This window comes from Typopeltis vanoorti, chromosome 6 (assembly GCF_054136105.1).
Source record: "Typopeltis vanoorti isolate ZY-2024b chromosome 6, IOZ_Tvanoo_1.0, whole genome shotgun sequence".
NCBI classification, from domain to species: Eukaryota; Metazoa; Arthropoda; class Arachnida; order Uropygi; family Thelyphonidae; genus Typopeltis; species Typopeltis vanoorti.
The window spans coordinates 87,109,435-87,134,353 of NC_143554.1; the positions used below are offsets into that span (position 1 = coordinate 87,109,435).

Sequence of the window (24,919 nt, forward strand, 5' to 3'; positions counted from 1 at the left end):
TCAAGGACATGTACACGATATTCCAACTTTGAAAGATCGAATAACGTTACACGTGTGACAAATCAATTCCGATATGTTGCAAGCCACTGTGGAAAATGTTGTGCACCATATCATATGCAGTTCATGGAGCATCAGAATGGTGGTCATATTGAACCTCATTTGTAATTAACAATAAACATCATGAAATTTATGTGTGCTGTCTCTCATTTGCCATTTAGTCATTCACTAGTCACACCTACCAAAATTAATTTGGCAGCGCCAAAATTTCCCCTGTTGGCGACTTTTGGTAGTTTTTTTTTTCATTAAATCGAATCCCCATGTTCCACTGCGTACATCTACCAAATATTGGTGTGCTTCGTCCAATACATTACTTGCTAGAGGGATCTGAACACTTGACGTTATTTTATAATCACCCGGTATATAATTCAGTTATTCCACAGAATATCTAAGTATTCTATAGAATAACAGGTCACTTTAGTTAAAATATAAAATAAGAATCTTATGTCATACTTTGAAGTATGAAATAAGAATTTTATTTATACTTTATGTGGGTAATTTAAGAAACACCTCTCATATGCGTTTCCAAATGGTCGAATGTTGAAAATTTGTCTACAAAAGCCACATTATATGTTGGAGAGGAGATCACTGCTTTTCTAAATACCAGAAAAGTCTGGCATTAACCATTTTTTCCAATATCTTACATAGGCAAAGCAACAGATCAGTAATTATTTGCTTGTGTTGGATCCTTTCCTGGGTTTGGGATGACAATGACAACTGACTTATACAAAGAATCTGGAAACTCTTCCTCTAAAGTATTCTGTGGTATAGTAAGAGAAGAAGATCCATGAGAGATGTTTCATCATCTCATAATGGATACCATCAAGGCCTACTGCATTCACTTCATAGAGTAGAAGTATTCTTTTTAGTTCCTCCTCAACAAATGGTTGATTGTATGTCTCTGGCACATTGATAGAGAAGTTTAGCCATTGTTTCTCTTGCTCTTTCAATACTAAATATTCAGGAGGATATGAAGCTGCTGTTGAGATTCTAACAAAATTTTCTTCCAAAATGTCTGCAATAGCTTCAGGATCAGCGACAACACATCTACTATGTTCCAAGGAAGAAAAATGGTATGTTTTGTATCTACATTTCATTCTCTGGATTTTATCCCATACAATTTTTGCACTGGTTGTTTAATTAATTGATGATGTAAATTGGATCCAAAATTGTTTTTGAGTAACATTTCACATAATGTGCTTTTATCCACATTATGTGAATAATGTGGATAAAATGAGCACATTTGAATGCTATTAAATTTGATGTGGTAGGGTTTCTACAAAACATACCACATGCTGTCTTGATCTCTCTTTTTTTTTTTTTTTTTAAATGCTTTAATCCTTGTGGCAACTTGTTTAGGTAAAATTTATAAGCTCTGCATTACTTCAACCTTGGTATTTTTAGGTCTGGCACCCACTGACGAGACCTCAATAAACGTCGAAACCGGTCTGGGTAGTGGCCCTTGCCTTTAATGCATAGCAGCATACATCTCTACAAGGGAATGTGCTTTGCATTAGGGGAAAATACTAAGGAAGGTGATCAGAGCTCACTCCACCTTTACCACGAGTTGCCTCAGACTTGCACTACGTGCAGGCGCAAACTTCACTTACTTGTCTGTTTGCTTACTTGGGGAAAAAATAAAGGATATTAAAACCTAGCTTATAAAATTGCTTGGTATCTTTAACATAGTATATACCCAAGGTAAAAAAACTTTCTACATCTTACTCTCATCCTGAGATTTTTATTTAATAAGGTCAAAGCACCTTGTGGCAACTTGTTTAGGTAAAATTTATAAGCTCCGCATTACCTCAACCTTGGCATTTTTAGGTCTGGCTCCCACTGACAAGACCTCAATAAACGTCGAAACCGGTCTGGGTAGTGGTCCTTGCCTTTAATGCATAGCATCATACATCTCTGCAAGGGGATGTGCTTTGCATTAGGGGAAAATACTAAGGAAAGTGATCAGAGCTTACTCCACCTTTACCATGAGTTGCCTCAGACTTGCACTATGTGCAGGTGCAAACTTGAGGAAAAAATAAAGGATTAAAACCTTATAAAATTGCTTGGTATCTTTAACATAGTATATATATCCAAGGTAAAAAAACTTTCTACATCTTACTCTCATCCTGAGATTTTTATTTAATAAGGTCAAAGCACCTTGTGACAACTTGTTTAGGTAAAATTTATAAGCTCTGCATTACTGCAACCTTGGCATTTTTAGGTCTGGCTCCCACTGACGAGACCTCAATAAAGGTCGAAACCGGTCTGGGTAGTGGCCCTTGCCTTTAATGCATAGCATCATACATCTCCACAAGAGGATGTGCTTTGCATTAGGGGAAAATACTAAGGAAAGTGATCACAGCTTACTCCCCCTTTACCACGAGTTGCCTCAGACTTGCACTACGTGCAGGCGCAAACTTGACTTACTTGTCTGTTTGCTTACTTGAGAAAAAAAAAGGATTAAAACCTAGCTTATAAAATTGCTTAGTATCTTTAACACAGTATATACCCAAGGTAAAAAAAACCTTTCTACTTCTGGAAAAACGTTTAATACATCATCTGATGAGTCAGGATAATTTGGTGAGTTGAGATTCTTTCCGTAATTTTCTTGGCAAGTGGGTTCCCATTGAATGTAATGATATTTGGAGTTGAAAAGCCAAACGGCTATTTTTTTCTGGCGAGGTTGATAAGTTAAGGGGATAAAAAAGCCGTTTGGCTTTTCATCTTAGTTATAATATGTTATAATATAATATAGTGACACACCTTTCTGGCAATCGTACAGCAAAAGTATGTAAGTTCTTTTCACTTAAACTCTGATATTCTAGGTCTAGCTACTCACTGATGAGACCTCAAAAAAGGTTGAAACTGGTCTGGGTAGTGAACTCTCCTCATAATGAAAAACAGTACTACATCTCCTAAGAGCTGTGTGTTTTTACATTATGAGAAAATATCAAGAATAGTGAGGGATCTTGCTCCACCTTTGCAACGAGTTGCCGTGGTGTGGCACTACCAAGTGGTCACTTACACTTGGATCCGCCGACAGTTCGTCGGCATGAAACGTTTAGATCGTAGTTTTTGATCTTAGTTTCGCTTACTGGCTGAAAAACAATAAGGGATATTTGGAGTTGTTTCAGGAATATGACCATAGGTGGTACAACTGATGTATTCCACAAGGAAGCACTCATAATCATAAAGTTACTAAAATGGAAATTCTTTGAAGTAGTTCAAATAAAAATTGTTTCATTAGCAAACACTCATCTTTGCAATTGTAGGAGAATAGGAAAGTGTAGGTCAAAAAGAACAAAGATATTTTTCACCGCATTTAGCAACAAAATGTTACTTAGTATTAGTTTTTAAAATTTAGTAATGTAAGTAATACAATCTAATGTTTTAATGCTTATTTCCATTAAAGATAAGAACCAAGATATTCATAAAAACTGTAATTCATGTTCCCAAATTGAGGTAAAAGAAAGAAAGAATTATAGTTACTTCTTCACTTAAGTAGTAGTTTTGGACTGACAAGTAAACTAGAAAATAAACAATACATACCTCTGTGCTTTACAATTACAGGAGGACAGGGGAGCATAGGTTGAGTAAAGTACTTCTGTACTTTCTTTCTATTATGCACACCTTCCTTGGTTAAATCTATTTCAGAGTGCTATTTATAAAAAATAAAACAGAATTTCACTTAACAATAAGCAGTCAACAAATGTCTGCCAATAATAAAGCATTAACATCCTAGTTAGACATACCACATGTGTAAAAAAAAAGCATAGAAAACCACTGCATGAGAAAGCTAATATATATATTTTTAATTCATATTTAGAAATATTGCTAATTATTAATTTGTATTCTGATTTGGCCATCAATTGAATGTTTTTTTTTTGTTTACTTGAAAGATGATTTTGACAACTGCTGTATATATGTGTGTAATAATTGTCTATACTGACTAAAAGTTAATAGAAGTTCTGAGAAAAATGGGAGGTGGGGGGGGAGGCAGATTGCATCAATGACAGAACTAAATAAAAACACAAAAATATAAGAAATTACTATTAGATATATAATCAGGATTGTGAAAGCAGAGCTTGTCTAAGATGGCTTGATCATTTAAACAAAATTGGAGATGAAAGATTTATCAAAATAAGTGACTAAAGTAAATATCAAAAGGAGAAGGAACCTTGGACAGAACAAATATAAGTGGGCTGAGTTGCAAATGCTTGAGAAGAATGTTAAGTAAAAGCTGATTAGATGAGGCCTGAAAAATGATAGATCATGCTTCAAAACAAATAACACCAGCCAAAAATTAAAACGTTTTGTAGCAGAAATTAATTGAAGTAATGTATTTTGAAGTGGTGAAGCCAATCTACAAAACAAAAAATTGCATTATGTTAGAATGTTTTTCTTCAAGATATGTATGCTGTTCATAGGTCATAATATTAAAATTTTAATATTATGACCTAGTTCACCATCAAAAACAGTAAAAGCACAAAATCGTCTTGACAGCAAACTGAACTTCTTCACAAATGATGATGGTCATTGCACAAAATGCAGCCATTACGAATAATCCTGTAGAAATACTGCATAAAATTTATTAATATTATGTGTTAAAACTGGAAAATAAAAGAAACAACTGTAAATGTCAGTAAACAAAAAAATGGGAAGTAAAACAGGAAATCATACATACAACAGAACACAAAGAATTTGTAAGAACAGGACATAAAGCACAGTAAACAACAACAACAACATGAAAAAGTACAAATGCAACAATAAAGGGAGACAAAAGAAAGAAAAGAACAAGAAGAGTAGGAAATTACAAAAAAAAACAGACTTACCCAGAATTAGCATTTAAATTTCAAAGTGTTACTTGCACATTAGCTTAAATTAATGTCATTTACCTGAATCATAATAAACTAAATGTGCAGTCAGTATCATTAAAATAAAAATAATAAAAAATAAAAACCCTGAAAACTTAGAAAGTCAATGAACTTAATAGTTGGTTATCTCCAATTACAAAGATGGAAGAGAAATGAGTGATGAAAACAGTCAGCCTAAAGTTAATCAACCAAAGAGGAAGAATTGCATGAGTGGTGCAAACAAGTCAGCTTCCTAAGTGGATAGAGACCTTAGGTCCATCATTAAGTCAGTCAATCCTTCATTGACTGTCAGATGCTGTAATCCATTTGTTGCTTTACAGATACTCCTTTTTTGCAATTCAAAAGTTTTTTTTTTCAAGGAGCCTGTGTAGCTCGGTGGAAGTGGCATGTGCATCCACAGTGTTATACCCTGATAAGTTTGGAATATTAAGATTCCATTTATCATTGTCTAACAGAGCAAACACCCTATAAGAAACATAAAAATATGCTTGTCATCTAGGTATATGTAGTTATGTATGTTTAATATCGAATACATTAGTAAGAAAAAGAAAGGAAAGAATTGTAAAATATCTCAATGAGATATTGTTGTGTCCCTATCTACGATTTTTATACTTTCAATTATCTTTACAAGTGAATCTCTACTTATCTTTATCCAAAACTCTTCTATGTATGAGATATCACCCAAATACAAATACTTAAGCTTTTTCTCCCCTTAGTGTCCCTAATATTTATATTATACTGTGCCTTTCAGGACATTTAGTTTAAGATATATAATCCATAAACAAAGAGCAATTACCAAAATATGTCTGAGTGTAAAACTAATATGCAGTCGTGACCCTTATCTCGTAGCTTAACAATATATATACCCCCCCCCCACGTGATTAGGTTCGTACGTTTTTCAAGTGGTGCATTGTGCAGCAAATTTCAGACTACTGTAATTTCAATGAACAAAAGTTTATTAAAATCTTAAACATGGTACAATTCAATTTTCTATTATATAAAATCACTTCAATACTAAGAAAAATAATTACAAATTAACATTAGCAACATACAAGTATTAGGCTAAGATCCTATATGGGATTTGCAATCATACCACCATAACAGATTCTATGCTTACAACAAAATCTATATAATCCCAGAACAAATCAGCACTTTAGTTAACCCTAAGCTAGTCTGAATTCTCTATAGTACAGGATTACCATGGACATATATTATCAGATTACTCTAATTAACTTACTAAAACAATATAGGTTAAACTATCCTTTCACTGTGCTAACACATACCTTTGACCCTCAAAACTCTCATATACAAATACAATACACATACATAAATCCCTAGGCACATGAATACTTATTAAATAATATTATCAAGCTTAGTCTCATTCTAATCTGATATATACTAAAGTCCTAGCTTAATTATTCTTAAATTTCTTCAACTGTCCAATAATTGAATAATGATTACAAATACATATGATTTCAATTAACATTATATTTTTACAGTACCTCTTTTGACATGGGTTTTCAACACTAGTTTCTACCTCTTTTTTCGATTGTTCTATCCTGGGATGAACTCTTCTATAATTTGTCACTTCTAAGTTCATTTGGCATTAAACTGGGCTTTCGCAATCTTAACTTTTCGTACTTGAATTGAGGACACACTTAGAATCATCTATACAATGACTGTGAAACTCACCAAGTGGGCACTGACTTCTTTATAGATTTCCTTTTTTGTTGTTGTCACTGGATAATGAAACACATAAACAATACCTTCTTTCCTTTAGCTATAACGCATTCCTCATTTCTTACCATAGGAATATGGAATCGAAATCCCACTTGCTTTTGTTTCCTTGTTGTGTCGGATGGAGATAACTCCTAACCGCCACTCCGGAAAACAGTGTGAAAACCCTATCCAAGAGCACGTGAAGAAACTATCCGGGAAAAAAAAGCCTAGTGGGGGGGGGGTCCTAACCCTTTTATACCTTGACCCCTACCGGCTCGATCTTCAATTTCTTTTCTCCGCCCACTTACTGGAGTCGACTTCACCGACCAATTAGGGTGGCGTCTTTCTGCCAAACATCCTGAGGTCAGCGAGATGTTTGGCAGAAAGCGAGTCGTCAGCGTGACGACGTCTCAATCCAGGAATTGACCCTGAGCAACAGTCTTTTGCTTTTGCTAGCCTCAAATTAATCCCACTTCCAAAATTTTCTAAGAATTTACTTAATATTTTAATCTCTCATTTCAAGTGAAACTAGCCTCTCAAATACAATTTCTTATGACTAATCTTTACTGTCTTACTTAACTGATTTTTTTCATATCACAACTAATATATTCCCTCTTTTATTATTTAGTTCAACAAACACTTTCTGTTATATATTTCACTTGGATGCAAGAATATTTTTCTTTCTTTAAATATTTTATGTATTAGCTCTTATATAGGGGTTTTATTTTATTTTCTCTTCATGTTACACCATGATAACTGAAAATTCCACATAGTGAAGGTATCAGGGTGTAACAATATTATTTACTTGGTAAGAGAAAAGAATATGTAAGAAAAATGTGCCATTGTTAAGTGTATAATATTAATACTGATTTAAAAGTGATATTACCTTTAATGTGAAATAACGTGCAAGAAAATGACCAACATAATCTGTGTAAACTTAAGATCAAAGACAGCTGCCCCAAGCAGTCTCGTGCTTGCGGGACGTGAAAGGAAGTGGCGGGAAGAATTGGACATTATGAGGTCAGACACATGTGACGGAGAATTCTACGTGTCGTGTGAACGGCCAAAGTTACGGTGATGGCTGGTAGGGAGGAGGTATAAAAGGGTTGGAAACCCCCCCCTCTTGTTTTCTTAGTTTCACCTCATGGCCGACTGCAGCTCTGGGTCTAGGTCCATCGCTGGCATGCGATAGGACAGTTTTCAGCAGTAAATCTAGTCCCGAGATACAGCAGCAGGCTATGCCGCATGGAACATCGAAGAAAGTACGTGTCCGGAATGCTGTAACAAAAGAAGTCAAGGAGAGGATCATGTTAGCATATCGATGATCGGAAACCTTAACCGTAATATGGAACCAAGTGCATCGAAGAAGGTGTTTGGTGCAACAAGAGAGCAGAACCATCATGTATAGATAAGTAGACATTTTGTTCTTTGATTTGTGTGTTACCCAAGAAATTAATGTTATGTAAAAATTTAATAACGAAGGACCTCAGAGATAATCATTAGAAAGGACTTTAGGAAAGAGATTTATTATGTAGAAGATTATGAGTGGATAGGCACCATACGAATCTGAATATTGAGTATGTCTAAGAATGTTTAAGAGGATTTAACCTAAAGAATGAATGTTAACAGAGATTGTTAATTCTAAGATTATAGTGTGAGACTTATGTTTTATGTGAGGAAATTAAGGTTGATTGAATTTTTGATGGGCTTTTCTGTGGAAAATATTAGAGTTAACAGATTTGATTTATTCTTTAGCTAGATTTTGAATGGAAGCTTTTTATTTATATCATTAGCAGTATGTACTTTTATGCTTAATAAACCTTGCTATTCTTTAACCAAATTTTTCTCTTTATGGAATTCGATGCACCGCTTGTAAAAATAGTTACAAATCTGGGCGGGAGATTTATAGAATATATTTTACGGTCACCATTGCATATCTTGTGTTATCTTTATAAATCTTCTTGATTAATATTATAATTAAAGATCCTAAGTGCCACAGCAGAAAAAAATAAATTTTCTTAGGACTTAACGAGAAATTGGTAACAAAGAGTCTGCCACATAGGTTTTGGCTCGACCCTCGAGCTATTCTTTGTGACCCAGAGATACCACGTGCCACACACATAGGCAAGGCCTTAAGGAAACTCTTAAAAATATACTATTTAAAGGAAAAGGGACACAACACAGCGATAGACAGCCTGAAGAATGATGACCTAAGTCACCGAGTAGAGGAACTTTTCTAAGCTTTTTTCCGACCAGTTCCTGAGTTAGAAGATTTTTGGCATGGGCAAGCATGTTTTTAATCCCAGAAACTCAAGTTCTTTATCCTATAAACTCAAGAAAATTGATCCTAAAACCCACACTATATCAAAATCTTAATACTATGTGTCAGGATTAGGGGCCATGAGATGATGGTAGTTGTCACTTGTCTCTCTTCACCAGATATAGTGTATAATTAGTGATAGTCTTGGGTCAGCTATCTCTGAATGCCCCCCCCCCCATGCTCGGTCTCCTAAAGTCAGAAAACTAAAAATCACCTCGCTTATTATATTAAGAGTACTTCCACTACCTTTTATTTCCACTATCCAGTATGCAGTGGAAATAAAAGGTGGAAGTATTTGTCCATTTTTAATGCCCAGCATAATACAACTGAAATGCAACTGATGATATAAAGATAGGTGATTAGTAAAGTGCTTCATTCCTTTCTTCTAGAATGGTTTCAACGTTATGAATAACCACAGACTATTTATCTATACGTATAGGAAGGCGATTATTCAAGACTTCATTCAGTTGATGAAATCTTGAATATTTTTGCAATAAAAAATTCTCCTTATGATTATACTGTGAAAGTCAAATGTGACTTAAAGATGTGGTTTGTGCAGTACAATTATACAATACATACAAAGGAATAATAAATCATACAAAGGAAGTCAACCAACATTCGGTTCATGCTTGAATCAGTTTAAGAATTAGTGCACACTTAGAATCCTTTCTGTAATTATTATTATTACTGCAGCCTCCATGGAGCCGGCAGACTCATCGTGGGAGGTTCATTCAACTGACAACATATTTAGTAATAATATTTTTGGTTTACAGATGAAGTGTTGATCAATTTTATTAATTTAACCAACTAGTTTTTGCCAAACTTTAACTGTTGGCGTCTTCAGGGCACTTACATATAGGCTGAAACAATCTCACAATTATGTGAACTATAAAACTGACGAGAATAACTAAAAAACTGACTAGAATAATTACAAATAAAATAGTATCGAACATGTGTGAAACAAGTGTGTACAAGATTAGCTAGCTGTTGCTAAAGAACTTTCTGTAGTTTCTATTAAAGTTCATTTCTTTTGTTTTTAAAGATTTCATTAGGGTTTTCCATATCTCTGGGAGTATTAGGCCTTGATTTCTGTTAAGGTTGACAGTAGAACGAGCGACTGTGGCTGCTTCTTTGAAAATTCTTGAATGGTAATCTTACTCTAAGGAGAACAACTTCTGTCCCACTCGATGACATGGTTAGTTGTAGAGAAATGAGACGATAGGCCAGAAATGTCCTGTCTGTTGTTTTTGACATAGCCAATGTGCTCTTTTTGCCAGATTTCAAGGCTTCTCGAAGTCTGTCCGACGTAACTAGAGCCACATAAGCATGGTATATTATAAACTCCAGCATATTTATTAAAAGGGTGGTTGTCTTTTGGAGATCTTAGTAGTTTACAAATAGATTCTATTGGTTTAAATCTTACTCTTATTTTGTGTTGTTTGAGAAGGCTGGCGAGCTTGTAGGAGATGCCACTTACAAACGGAATTGCAATAGTTTTTATATATTGAATATCTTCTTGTACTTTTTGTGGTAGTTCAGAGAAAAGGACTTTATTGACTAGTCTTCTTGGATAGCTGTTCAAGTAAAGATTATTGGAAATTAATGTTAACTCATCTTGAAGAGTCTCGTTGGCTGTTGTGATGGACATAGCATAAAGAAGATCGCTCTCTTCTTTAACATGTGTACAATGCTGAGTTTATGTGAGATGTGGTGAGAGGAGCTGAAATGTAGGTAGCGACTGTATTGGTCGGTTTTCTGTACACTGATAGATTTATACTGCCATCAATTTGTTTTTTGATTAAAATGTCTAAAAACGGTAGTTGTTTTTCTCTTTCAAGTTCCAGAGTATACTACTATCATTATCAACTTATCATGTGATAATGTATCAAACACTTTTGCAAAGTCCAAGAATATCACTGTATATGATTCTCCTCTTATCTAACACACTCATTACCTTATCATAAAATGCAAATGCTGACCATCATAAAGAATGCTATGTCCATCAACCTAATCCTGTATTCTATTCCTAACCAATCTCTCCAACACCTTAACTAGTTATCCAGACTGGCCTATAACTGAAAACTTCTGTTCTAGAACCATGCTTGTGGAGTGGGACTATTTTGCCTTCTTTCCACTCCTTAGAAACCCTACCTACTGGAATACTTTCATTAAACAACTAGGTCAAGGGCATAGCTAACTGTTGTGCACATTTGTTAAGAATATGTGGTGATGTGTCATCTATTCCCACAGCATTATTAACATCTAACCCAATCAACACCTGATTCTTGCCTCTGTCTATATATTGCACCGCATCATTTACACCAGTCATATACACTAATACACATCATATACACTGATAAAGTGCTCATTCAATAATTCCACTATATCCTTTGTAACTGTCATTCTACTGTCAGGAATATCCACCAGTGTCAACTGCCATAATTATTCTTTGTCTTGCTTGCCATATAGCAGAAAAATTCCCTTGAGTTAAGCTTTGGCCTGACCAGCCAATCTCTTCTCATACTGCACCTTTTCTTTCTTTACCATACTCATCACTTTCCTAGCCTGCACTTTATATTCTTCATGGATTCGATCACCACCAACTGTCTTGTACGTCCTCCATAGCATTTTCTTTTCCAACAGAACTTGCTTGATTTCACTGTTCATCTATTTCACTCCTATTCTATTTGCTCGCTTAACCTTTGATATGCAGTTATACATTGCTTGTGTCAGATACTGCCATGTGAATTTCCATGCACTGTCAATATCTTTTCTGCTCAGCTCATATACCCATGATGCTAACTGACTACAGAGCTTCCCATAATCACCTCCTTTATACTTCCACATATATCCGTTTTTGGAAGTACCCTTTTCTTTTTCACCACTTCCCAAATAAGTACCTCATGATCACTCTCACCGACCGGTGGCAGTGTCAACAACTACATCTTGTGATGTTATCACCAAATCCAAAACATTAAAGCCTCTAGTTGCTTCAGTCACATGCTGCTAAAGATGTTTATCTCTCAGAAATCCAACAAACTCGATCTCCTTGTTCTCATACACTATCTCCTCTTTCCATTCTATATTCCTGATTCTATCAGATTAATACAGAAGAAATTATAAAAAGAGTGGATGTTAAGATGGGAAGAACGAGGGGCCATCCCTGGAAGCTGAACATGAGGAGTACATTTTTTACTTGGAGAGTTATTAGTGAGTGGAATGCATTGTCTGAATGCGTTGTAAGTGCATGCAGCATAAATAACTTCAAAGCTCATTATGATAGATATGTTGCTGATTGAGTGGGCCTCCCGCAATGAGTCTGTTGACTCCATGGAAGTTACCAAATAATAATAATATACTAGCCTGTTATTTCAACTTCACACCATACAGATACAAAAATATGTGCTTGTACTATCAACTTCCACACTTTGTGGACATAATTCCTCTGCAATCGTTAAAAGTACTCCCCTTTCTCTTTTCACATTCCTATTCTTCCAGAAAATTATATATCCTTCTATTTCTATTCCCAACATCACATCCTCCTCAAGCAATCAAGGTTCACTTACTCCAATTATCTTTGGACATACTGACTCAATCAATGCAACAAACTCAGCTCCCTTGTTTCGAATTCTCCTTACATTTGCGTACAAACATAACAATCCCTGTGTCTTTGAGGCCATTCTACCAGCACCAACATTCTCTATTCTAGCTGCTATGCCACACCTCTCTCTCTATCTCTTTGGTCTGACCACTCTGGTATCCCCTGATCCTGACTGTGATTTCTATTCCTACCTGTCTCACCCTCACTTTTATGCATTCCATGACCTTGTGCTGCTGCTGCAATCTTTAACTCTGTATCCATCTTCCACCTGTCATATAATCCGTTTAATTGTGCTATCCTGCTTCACAAGTAGACGCTTATCATTTACTATGTTAACTTTTTGACTCTGTGCCTGCTCAGAAATCAATAGCCTTTCTAAATGCCTAACACCAAACCCATTCAAATAACAATTCATCAACTTTAAACCATTCTAACTTTCCATCAAATTTACTCCATGGATTTACAAACTGAATCCCCCTTTGCCTAACATAACTCAGCCATCTTACTATCATTATCTCCACTCTCCTTCTCAATTCACTATTGTCATTGTGTTGCCCAGATATGACAACTTTTCCAACTTTCCAACAACACTATTATCCTTTAACTGCTGCAACAATTCCTCAAGTCTATTGAGGAATTGTTGCAGCAGTTAAAGGATACAACTAAATCATTTGTGCCCATGACCATCTCTAATTTTGATGCCTGTTCTTTCCTTTTCTGCAATGCATTAGTAATTTGTTTCTTTGTTCCACCAGGAAAGTATGTTTTGTGTACTTTATTAGCCATCACACCTCTAATGATCGAATCCCCATCCAATGATATATATGAATATCCTTGGACTTTTTCTTCACTTTTCATTTTCACTAATTCTTGCCTAAGCTCTTCTACTACAGTCCCAACTCTTGCTCTCATCCCTTGAATCTATCAACACACTTTTGCATACGTTAATGCTTCCTTCTTTTCATTTATCCAAACAGTCCAAAAATCTTTTGCATTTTTCGGTGCATACATGTAGCAATTTTTGCAACACACCCACTAGGAAAAATCCAAGGCAGAACTTGATCTTTCATACCGATGCTTTCGTGCCACCAACGTGCACCATTTTCAGAAGCAGAAACAGTAAGAATGAACAAGTAGCAAAACACAATATAAAAAACAAAAATTCAAACAACAACAATAACAAAGGACACCTGTATCCAGACTGAAAAAAAAAAATAGCACAATTTGTGATAAAAAGCCACACTATTTAAAAACACTTTTTTTAGTACAGCTCAAATCTAACTACTCCATTCACTCAACAACACTAGCACCATTCTGATTTACTATAAAAAAAGTGGCAACCAAATATCACACATCCTCTTTACGTTGATAAATGAGGATCTGAAAGAGCTATCCCAGTCAGAAATGTCAGAAGATAAAATCAACAAGGATGATGATGTCATAGAAGTGAAGTATCAAAAACAAATGATTTTAATATCAAAGAAATAAGATAGGTGATTAGTAAAGTGCTTCATTCCTTATTCCTTTCTTCTAGAATGGTTTCAATGTTATGAATAACCACAGACTATTTATCTATATGCATAGGAAGGTGATTATTCAAGACTTCATTCAGTTAATGAAATCTTGAATATTTTTGCATTAAAAAATTCTCCTTATGATTATACTGTGAAAGTCAAATGTGAACTTAAAGATGTGGTATTTGTGCAGACATACAATTATACAATACATACAAAGGAATAATAAATCATACAAAGGAAGTCAACCAACTCGGTTCATGCTTGAATCAGTTTAAGAATTAGTGCACACTAAGAATCTATAGCCTATACAGGTATCCCTCGATTAACGTGGTTAATTAATCCCTCGATGTTACAGCATATATCAAAATCAGTTAATCAAATCTAATAATCAAAGGTAAAAATTACAATTCGTCCATGATCGATAACTGTATTAATAATTCATTTTATATGGTACTCTTTTAGGGAAAATAAAAAATTAATTCAAAGTAAATGTTTAATAAATACTTGTACCTACATTATTTACTGCAATTTTTTAATCAAAAGAAGTTATCAAAAGTTGTTTGAACAGTTTTAGTTTTTTTCTTATCAGCATAAATTCTATGATAACAAGCAAAATGACTCTCCAGACCTTGGCAAACAAGCAATAAAACATAAAGAAAAAGCACTGCAAATATAATGCAATGTGGTACAAATTAAGTCGATATTGAATCCAACATTATTTCATAGCCGAATATAGAAACTACAAGAGTTTCGTGCCAAACATATAGAAACTAAAAGTTTCGGCAAATGCAAGCATAAGCAACCTTATGGGCAGGGACACACCAAGGGTATTTGCCACCCAAGTGCAAACTTTAATGGCTGCCCCTAATACTGTATTGTATAATCCAAATTAGATATTAGCTACATAAAATGCCGCCCTATCAATGTTGTCACCCGGGTGCGGTGCATCCCTTGCACCCTCGGGTTGGTGCGGCCCTGCTTATGGGCAACTCGTAGTAAAGGTGGAGTAAGCACCAGATCACTTTCCTTAGTATTTTCCATAATGTAAAGCACATCTCCTAGAGCAGTGCTTCCCAAACTGTGAGCCGTGGCCCCTTGGGGGACGTAGGTTTTGTTGAGGGGGGCCGTGAAATAATGAAAACAAATTGAAAATGTTTTAAGAGTAAGTAGATTTTTTTATCTTAAAAGAAACGTATTTCATTTTTATTATTTTTTATATTTGAATGGGAAAAAAATCACACGTTAGTGCATGTTCACAAATTTTTCTCCTTGCGTATTTCGGTGCTTAACGAATATTAGTAAATATATGCTTATTCATATAAGTTTCATTTCAAAGTAGAAATCTAAGAATTGCAGTTTCAAATATTTCACTTGATATTGACTTTTTGTATAGCAATATTGAAACACATCCATCACATTAAATTGTTATTAAAATTCTTTTATGTTTTTAATTCTTTCTTTATTACTAATCGTTTTATGTTTCATGTGCTTTTACTGCAAATGTACAATAACAATATATCTATCTATATAAAAATATGAGATAATGTGCCATGTCAAATGTGTATGTAAGATGCTAATATTGAATATTGCATTTGATGTATGCAATATTCGCTGTGTATTGAATATAAATACAATAAATATTTTAATAATATATGTTCTATATTACAATTTTTTTTGAGGGAGCCGTGAAATATTTTAATTTTTACAAAGGGGGCCCTGACATCCAGAAGTTTGGGAAGCACTATCCTAGAGGACATGTATGATAAATAAGCCTTTGGTTCTCTATTTCAGTAATACATGATGGTTTATTTATTTTCAGTTACAATCTAGAAATTATTGAACAAAGAATAAAAAAAAAAAAAAAAAACTAAACCATACTATACTAACATCGGAGGTCGTGGTATCTCTCAGATACAATTTACTGTAAAATATCATAAACCTTTACATACCACGTGTTAAACCAAACTGACAGCAAAAAACAGTGCAGAATATCACTCGTAACATATGAATGCACAGCTACTCATGACCTCCAAGCTATACACTGAATTGTGTAAGGATATTTATATTAAACATTTTGCATGTATCTGTCAGATCAGCTGCGAGCTCTGCATGGTTAAAGGCATATTAATCAAACTCTTGCCACGTATATCAAGGGATTGCCGCGTTAAGCAAGGGATACCTGTACTTTGTTAAATATAAGAAAAAATAAATTTATTTTTTATAAGTTTTTTTATTTTTCCAAGATATTTTCATCTTTCATGTCCCAATCAACCCCCTTCTTTTTTTGCTATTTGTTATGAATTTTTCATCCCTTTTCAAATTATTCACTCTTGGTGGCCTCATTCTGGTACCAATTATCATCCGATAAGTGACTCTCTTGCACTGTACAAGGTAGGAGGGATTCAAGTACTGAAAATATTTCACTCACTGTGACTTTTTAAATCCTGGTGCAATAACAACAAGGAAAACAGCTCTATCAGGACATAATGAAGCAACTATACAGGGAAAAATAGATATTAATAGTGTGATTGGAGACAAATTATGTTAGATGCTGTAATCCATTTGTTGTTTTCAAACAATAAATGTAAGTTGTTTCCATTAGTAAGTCTTGTTTAAGACTTACTAATGGAAAGAGCATTTTTAAATTTGTGAATTTTTAACAATTCCACTTATTTATTGATGTATTATATTTCCATAAAATATAATATGCAGATACTCTACTTGAAAATTTTGAATGCTTATATTCATTTCCCAAAATAAATTTTTTCTTTAACTTACACATTTTTAAAAATGAACAATACTTAGCCGAGACTATGTTTTGGATGGGTGTAACAAACAACCCTTACAGGCTGGAAATAAAATCACAAGTTCCATATATAAATTCCATTTAAGAACTGGTCCTAGTCACACAAACTCCTTGTCATCCAGTGCTATAAATAGCAGTGAGATAGCATACAACCCTGCCATACACCTAATTCAACATCAAACCTTTCCTTTACATCCTTGAATTCAAGCAGCAGATTTGCAACTTACATACACACTATATACTGTTCTGTGTAAAATTTACATTTATACCATACAGATTTAATGTTTTGAACAGTTTTTATCTTGATGAAGTTAGTAGTGAGCAAAATATAAAAACTGACAAAATTGGACACGTGACTAATAACAGATTAATTTGGGAGAAAACTGTTGATAGGAAGCAAGTACTAATGCAAACTCAATTATGTAGTACTATTATAGTATTTGGTACACTGCATGAGAATACTTATTGAGTATTGATGATTTTTAAACTAGATTTTCTTTTACTTAATTTTTAACTTATACTGCATCACTGTATAAAAAAAAGTTTCCAACAGGTTATACATTTGATTGCACATTAGGTGAAGCTGGAAAGAAAAAAAGAAAGAAACTATGTATTGTATGCAATATAAAGATAATGTTTTGTAGCATCTAGAATTTTTTTGGGGGGGCATATTTGTGGTTGCTTTTAATCACTGGTAATTTATTTAATTTCTAATGAAAATTAATTTGTTTATGCCAGATCATTAGAGAAATAAATTTGTGCTGGGTTTTAAAACACTGCATGCAAAGAACAATCAGATTGCTTTTATGACTTTAGATTGTTTTTAAGAAAAATTATTCAATTTTGAAAGTAAATATGATATTTCAAAATGACATAATGTCTAATTGTAAAATTGAATAATCATCTATAATAGGACAATATCAAAATCATACGATAAGATTTGGTAAAAACAACTAACATAATTGACACTGATTTCCAACAAAAGACAATAACATGGATTTCAGATTACATTCACTGGTAACAATATCACTCAGTGCCCAAGAGTAATTTTTCACTTGATTTAACTTGGCTAATGAAAGACATTATACAAAATATTGGGTAAATTTGGATTAATATTGCTTTAATTTGATGCTTCATTTTCATTTTTATGTAAAATCTCTCACGGGAAATTGTTATACAAATTCCCGAGATCGCTTTTACACAGGTTCTAAATTATGTAGAAATCAGAATTGTAAAGTTTTAAAACTATAGAAATCATTCTACTGTTAAGTTGAAATAAAAAAAAAGATGTATATTGTAAGTGTGTGTGTAATGGAAAATAAGGGATTAGCCCAGATTATGTTTAACCCAGTAAGAATAAAAGTTCAAAAGATCATACGAATGTAAAAAAACTGCCGCCAAAAACGAAGGTAGCCCAAGTGATGTTATCATGTACACAGAAGATCCAGGAAGTTACAGCTAAAGAACAAAAAATTAACAGAGCTATAAAAGGGCTCTAGGCGTGCGCACACACACACTCTTCTTGCTCAAGTTTGTTCGCGTCGAGGCGTGACCCAAGGTGTGTGTGTGGGGGGGGGGGGGGATCCAGGTGAGGCCGTTACCGTCTGATGTATTTCCAGTAGCCACCAGACGTGCTATGTACATGTGGAATTCAAGGCGTCAACGGTGGTTCGAATTTACTGACAGAGATTCAGTCTACATTGTCCCAGAAAACTGCCACTGAAAGACTGCCAAGGGCTATCCAAATTATAGCCAGCACCCAGGAAGAAAGGCAAAGTGTAGCAGAACTTATGGAAGTATAGTCCAAGTTGTTAGGACTGTATGTGAAACGAAAATGTAGGTTCTGATATGTTAATATTACCGTAGTTGTACTTGAGATTATATGTATGCTTACTGAGGTTAAATTGTAATTAGTCAACTATTAAGTAATGGGAATAGAGAGAGAGAGAGAGAAGCTAAATGTTAATCTATATATGCCTAAATAGAGTGTTTAGCTAAGTATAACGTAAGAGGAAGCCCAAGATGGCAAAGTGTTGTAAATCAGTTGGTTAAGTATTAAATATGTTATGTCTAAACATAAATGTTGCATGCTAAGTAAGTGATAGGCCTTTAAGAGCTTTTGTTTGGAATTTGTCTAAATGTATTGTACAATTGACTTGCCTTAAAATAAACATGTTTTGTATATGTAAATCTCCTGTCTGATCTATTAGTCAATGCACTGTTTCCAAATAAATATCGAACCCGTGAGCCTGATTAAAGTAAGAATTGCCATGACTAGCTTTTAAGGAATTAATTAAGATTCAGATCTTATATATGTTCAAACTTAAATTCTCATGCTGTATATATAATTTAGAGTGGCACAGTCGAAAACAAATAAATTTCTGTAAATTACACAGTGTGTTGGTAACCTGTTATAGTGGACAGACTAAAACCAAGGGTCCTTCACTAACAGAGCGAATATATACGTAAGATTAGAAAGCATTAATTGTGGGGCCTAAGATAAGCTGATTATTGTTAAGTTGAGTAAAGTATTAAATGCACACATATATGAGAAATGAGTAAAACTTAAGGAAAATTTTAGTGGATAAAGAAATAAATCAAATTCAAGAAAAACAGAGCAAAAAAAATTAAAGTAGAGACCAAATATTTTACAATCTATGCAATCGATGTTATTTTTACAATTAGCAGTTTAATTCAGTGAATTTTTCATGAAAGTAACTGTCAGAGAAAGAAATCAAAACTTAGTAAAATCAGGTGGAGGGGAGACATGGTATCTCACTTGGCATATTTCTATTTAATTCACTTTGAGGTACAACCTTTTCCAAATTTATTTCATCGTGTTTGGTAACTTCTATTGACCGTGTTGTAGATATCTTGCCTAGCTTTAAAAATGAACTTCAAATTTTCTTTAATAAGATGAACAGTAACCATTAACACTCCAAATTTACAGTGGAAATAGGCAGATTTTTCTGCAATGTCTCATGTATCATATTCCTAATGGATCATTAAGTTTTATACTGTCCACTTTTATGAAGATATATAGACTCCTGTCTGCCAAAAATGTGGTATGATTAAAATCCTTGCCTATAGAGCCTGTGTTCTTTGCTTAAACAAAAATCTCTTGGCATTATAAATGTAACTGTACATACTGATCTTTCCTTAAATGCCTGCAATGTAGCCATTAGTAAAGATATGCTAAATAACCTTCCACCTAGACTTTTCTGAGAATGACTGTTTGGAATTATGGGTGAAGCAACTACAGTACTGAGACCAATGTATATCTATTCATTAAGTGTGTTCTCTTGTTTTGTGCGATGAAACACTCAAATTTCTGAGAAAGAAAAACCAAAAAGTTAAGAAGATGCAATTTACAGTCTAGTGGATAGGAGGAAGAGGGTGATGTGTACAAGTTGGTAAGGGGTTGTTATAGGATTAACATTGAAGCGGTCATCCCTAGAAGCTGTATGAGGAAGATGTGAACAAGGAAGTGAAAAGAAGGTTTTTTGTATAGAGTTGTGAATGATTGGAATGCACTGCCTGAGAGTGTGTTTGCAGAGAATCTGAATGTATTTAATGGTATGATGAGCTGTGTTCATGACAAAGGTACCTGCAATGAGTCTCTAACTCCATGAGGGTCTTTGGATGATGATAATAATAATAATATAGCTTGATTCCTAGATATACTACTACTTTCACTATTTTCTACCAGCCACATCCAAGCAAAGTAAATGGGCAATGATTATACTACATATGTGATTAGTAGCACTCCAAACTAAAATAAGGTCCATATTTGTAAATTAATACTGGAAAAAGAACAGTAAAACAGTAAAGTAATTTAATACAATGACTAGTTTCATACATCACTATTATGTACTTCTTCAGATTGATACAAACATAAAAACACAAATATAAACAGGTATTAAGAAGGATGTGCATTACAAACGGTCAATTTTTAATTCATCACATTACAGATGTAGAATGTAGGAATGAGATATCATAAGCATTGGTCACTGATGCATACCCTAATTCATCAATGTATAGATCACTTATGTATGTAGGCCAGAGTTATAGATCCAGAGTTTAGGATCAGGCCTTGGTTTTTATTACACTGGGTCAGACATCGTATCATTTCGCTAGCCTCCTTAAATTTATGTATAAGCATTAAATTCTATGTATGGCATTTTACTGAGTTGCCAATTAACTTGATTTTCATTAATGATGTGAAAAGCCAATCGAGATTTGTATACCTGTTTTTCTCCACATCTCTGACGTGTACTTTTTGATGAATTTCTTCAGACCATCCTGTATGTCCAATGTAAAAATTCCATTAGATTAAGACCCCTTATAAAAATAAAAAGGATGTCACATGAGAAGAACTCAAAATACCCTTGAAATTGCTTCAGCTTAGCTGATAAAAGTCACTGCTTGTTTACTGCAGATTCTTTACTGAAAGACTGAATCTGAATTCCACAAAAGGCATAGATATTTGTAAAATCATATTCTGGAAGAGTTTATATAACTCCTTGAATTTATAATGCTTGTCCTTTTAAATATAATTTTGCTTATACTGCCAGTGGCACTCAAATCATGGTGAAAGCTAGTACACGACACTAGAGGTGTGTGACATACAGCTCATTCTAAGTTGTTGATAGACATGGGCAGGATGCTGGCTGAGGACAGTATTCAGGCTACCAATACTACAGGCTGTTCACAGCCTATAATATTGGCCGAGTGGCTGAGTGAAAGGATATCGGGCAGAACAGTTGCAGAGCCAATGGTGGATTATCTACATCTTATCGACATTCATGATGAACGTAGATCATCCTGCTTTGCACGGACATAGACAAAAAAAAAACTATGGAATGGCTGGTTGTGGATTTTAACCAATGAACAAACAGCTGTGTTTCCAAGGCCACCATATGCAGGGGGGGGGGGTACCAAGTCAAGGTATCATGCATATGTCCAATCATCAATGACTACATCTACAGTTTGTATCTGAGAAATGTCATCAGCTCATTAAAGACTAAAACAGTTGCCTTCTCAGATGAATCTTGTTTCCAGCTATGGTTGGGGGGGGGGGGGATGTTCCACGGGAATCTTTTGGAGTCCTAATTATGAATGCTATAAAGTATCTATCCATTGTGGTTGATCAGGTAACTAATTCTTTCATGGTAAGTCCAGGAGAATAACGCCATGCCCACTGCTGGTATCATTTGAGTGGTTTGCTGAATATGAAAGTGACTATAAGGTGTTACCATTACCATGGCAACTGAATTATACTAGATTTAAAATCCATAAAACAACTTTGGGGATTACATGAATCCCCATCTTGAACACACACAGATCTATAGGAAACAATCCTGATGACATAATATATCATGCCTCCTACCATGTTCCAAGTCTTATAGAGTTTATACCATTCCATGCAGTAGTGACTGCTATGATAGTCCACGAATGTACATTATGATTGTGGTCATAATATTTTGAGTAGATATGTACACACACACACACACACACACACACACACACACACACACACACACACACACACACACATAAACACACACAAAAATTACACTTAAAACTTACTAAATTTCCTAATGGTACTGATGGTTGATATGTCGCAGCAGGCAGGACTGGATAAGGAGGACCAGTTGAAATACTAAATGGAGAGTTACATTCCAGATGTTTGGGAGATGACAGGTAAGCCTTAATACATAAAGAGTAATACATAGATTAAAATATTTAATGACATTTTTTCATGCTCTTTTGTATGTTATAAAAAATATCTAAGAATTTGAAAATAAAGAACTCTTCAATGGCCTATGATTTTCAACTCATGTCCTGTAATATTATATAAATGAATGCTGATTACTATAATACATTATTATTGTCATTATCATCATTAATCATTACAATATTACAGATATAAATATTATACTAAGGCAATTTCTTTTTTTTTTCATTGCCAGATTCTTTTTTTATCTAAAAAACATAAGTTAACATTTAAGATTATATGTGATTTCCACAGACCAAAATGTGAATTTTTTTTAAGAAGACTGCAGAGGTTTCTGATCTGTGTTAGTAAGAGCATACTCCAAAGGGTAATATGTTGAGTGATTCTTAAGCAGACAAGAAATTTTGCGTTTGCAAATTTTTTGGTTAAGAACTACTGTGGCATTTTCCTTATTTGCTTTAGTAATTATAATTCTTTTGTTGTTCTTCAATCTCTATGCTTGGCAGAAGAGGAATTAGAAGCACTTCAGTATATGGAACAACATCCAGTCTGATGCTGTTTGCAATACGGGTAGGATGCGTTAGGTGTGGATCACTCTTTTGACCTATAATCATAATTTCTTCAGTAGGTACTTTTTTTAGGTGTGAAAACATAATTGTAGTGCTGACTAAGTGCACTGATATCTTCTGGCTTGAGCAGGAAGGACAACAGGTTTATCATTTTTTTTTTTCAATGGATGTTGAGGCTTGGAAGTTTTTTTGTTTTTTTTTCAATTAGATTTGCATTTTAATGATATTTCCCCTAGCAAACAACTTCATGAAGACTGGAGAAATAAACTTAACCTTTGCTCCACAAAGATTTGAAATCCATAAAACACCTTCCTAATTAACACACTCTTAACACCTTCCTAACACATCTTAATAACCAGCACCCTAGGATCCAGTGCACCTTGGGAAAAATGAAAAGTAAAAATCTCCCCTTCCTACATACCCTGATTGCATGCTAACCTGATGGATTTTTTGCCAACATTCTCAGTTGGCAAAAAATCCACCCACAGAAAGATGCATTCACCAAAAATCACACCCCCTACCAACAGTATAGGATTGTTAAAATCCTGTACAACAGGGCAAAGTTGATCAGCTTCAATAATAATGCCCTCACCACTGAATCTGAACACATTCACACCACTTCTTTAGTCAATGGCTGCAATCCACACTATGTGGAACTTCAGAAAAACTAACAGAAATCCCCAAAAGATACAACCTTGTAACCAATTACAGACCATATAAAAAATTGACATTCCTTATCTGTTCTCCCAAAGTCCAGCCACAGTCCCTAGACCTTCCTAGATCTACCAGGTACCATGCAGCTAAAAGCTATCCTTTTATGGCCAAACAGACAAGAAAGCCAATATAAGAATTTTCGAACACAAAAGGCTACATCTGTTCCACCACTACAATCACTCAGAGCTTGCAGACCATATCTTGAACATTCACCATAAGATACTATTGGAAACAGCCACCTTACTCCATGGGAGCCAATTTAATAAAAGACTTTTCTTAGAATCTGCCTCAGGTTTTTTGTTCCCTTCCTTAAGTAATACCATTATAATAATCTTTGAAATTAGCTTAGGACAGCTCCATAAATGGAAGATTTGAAAAGGAGAAATATCAGCAGTATATGCAAGATAGTAAGAAATATTTATCAGCAGCAATGAAAAATTGCATACCTCAGTGAAAAAGATAACACAATTTAGTGTAAAGTGGGTGACTAATGAAATGAAAATCAAACATGAACTGCAGATGAAAAGATTGCCAAAAATGTATAGAGGGGTGGGAGAATTATATGAAACTCAAGCCAGATAGCAACTAGTACAAGGAAAGAAGGAAGGAAGGAAGGAAGGAAGGAAGGAAGACAAAAAGGGAATACACAGAGACTAGAACTACAATCCAAGGAAATCCTAAAGAAATTACATTATATGGTCAGTTAAAAAAGAAATGACTGTGGATGAATGGAACAAAGTCATTTCTGAGAAAATGCAGATGACAGTGGAGTCGTTTAATGATGACTTTACTGGATATTTCATCCTGAGTAAAAGCAAATTTTATTCCTCTGGGGATGGGGAGAAATGAAAGCTTAGAAGCACCTGAGGAGAATGTATTTAAAAACAAAACTCTGGAAGTTAATAATGCTGTGGGATTAGATGGGATTATGCCATGTGTTTTAAGAGAGTGTATACTAGGAACTGCGAGTTTTGTTAACCTGGCTGTTCAATGAAAGCCTAACTA

The 24,919-nt window shown here is 34.4% G+C and overlaps 1 protein-coding gene across 2 annotated transcripts in view; it reads right to left on the reverse strand.

Moving 5' to 3' along the window:
- Positions 1–24,919, reverse strand: part of LOC150105670 (uncharacterized) — a 127,628-nt gene that overhangs the window by 45,099 nt on the left and 57,610 nt on the right. For both annotated transcript variants that reach the window (XM_090394988.1, XM_090394990.1), the window contains exons 5-6: positions 22,484–22,603; positions 3,607–3,715 (exon numbers count right to left, since the gene is read on the reverse strand). In XM_090394988.1, coding sequence (XP_090251114.1) covers positions 3,607–3,715; positions 22,484–22,603 — 229 coding nt within the window. The remainder of the gene's footprint in view (positions 1–3,606; positions 3,716–22,483; positions 22,604–24,919) is intronic.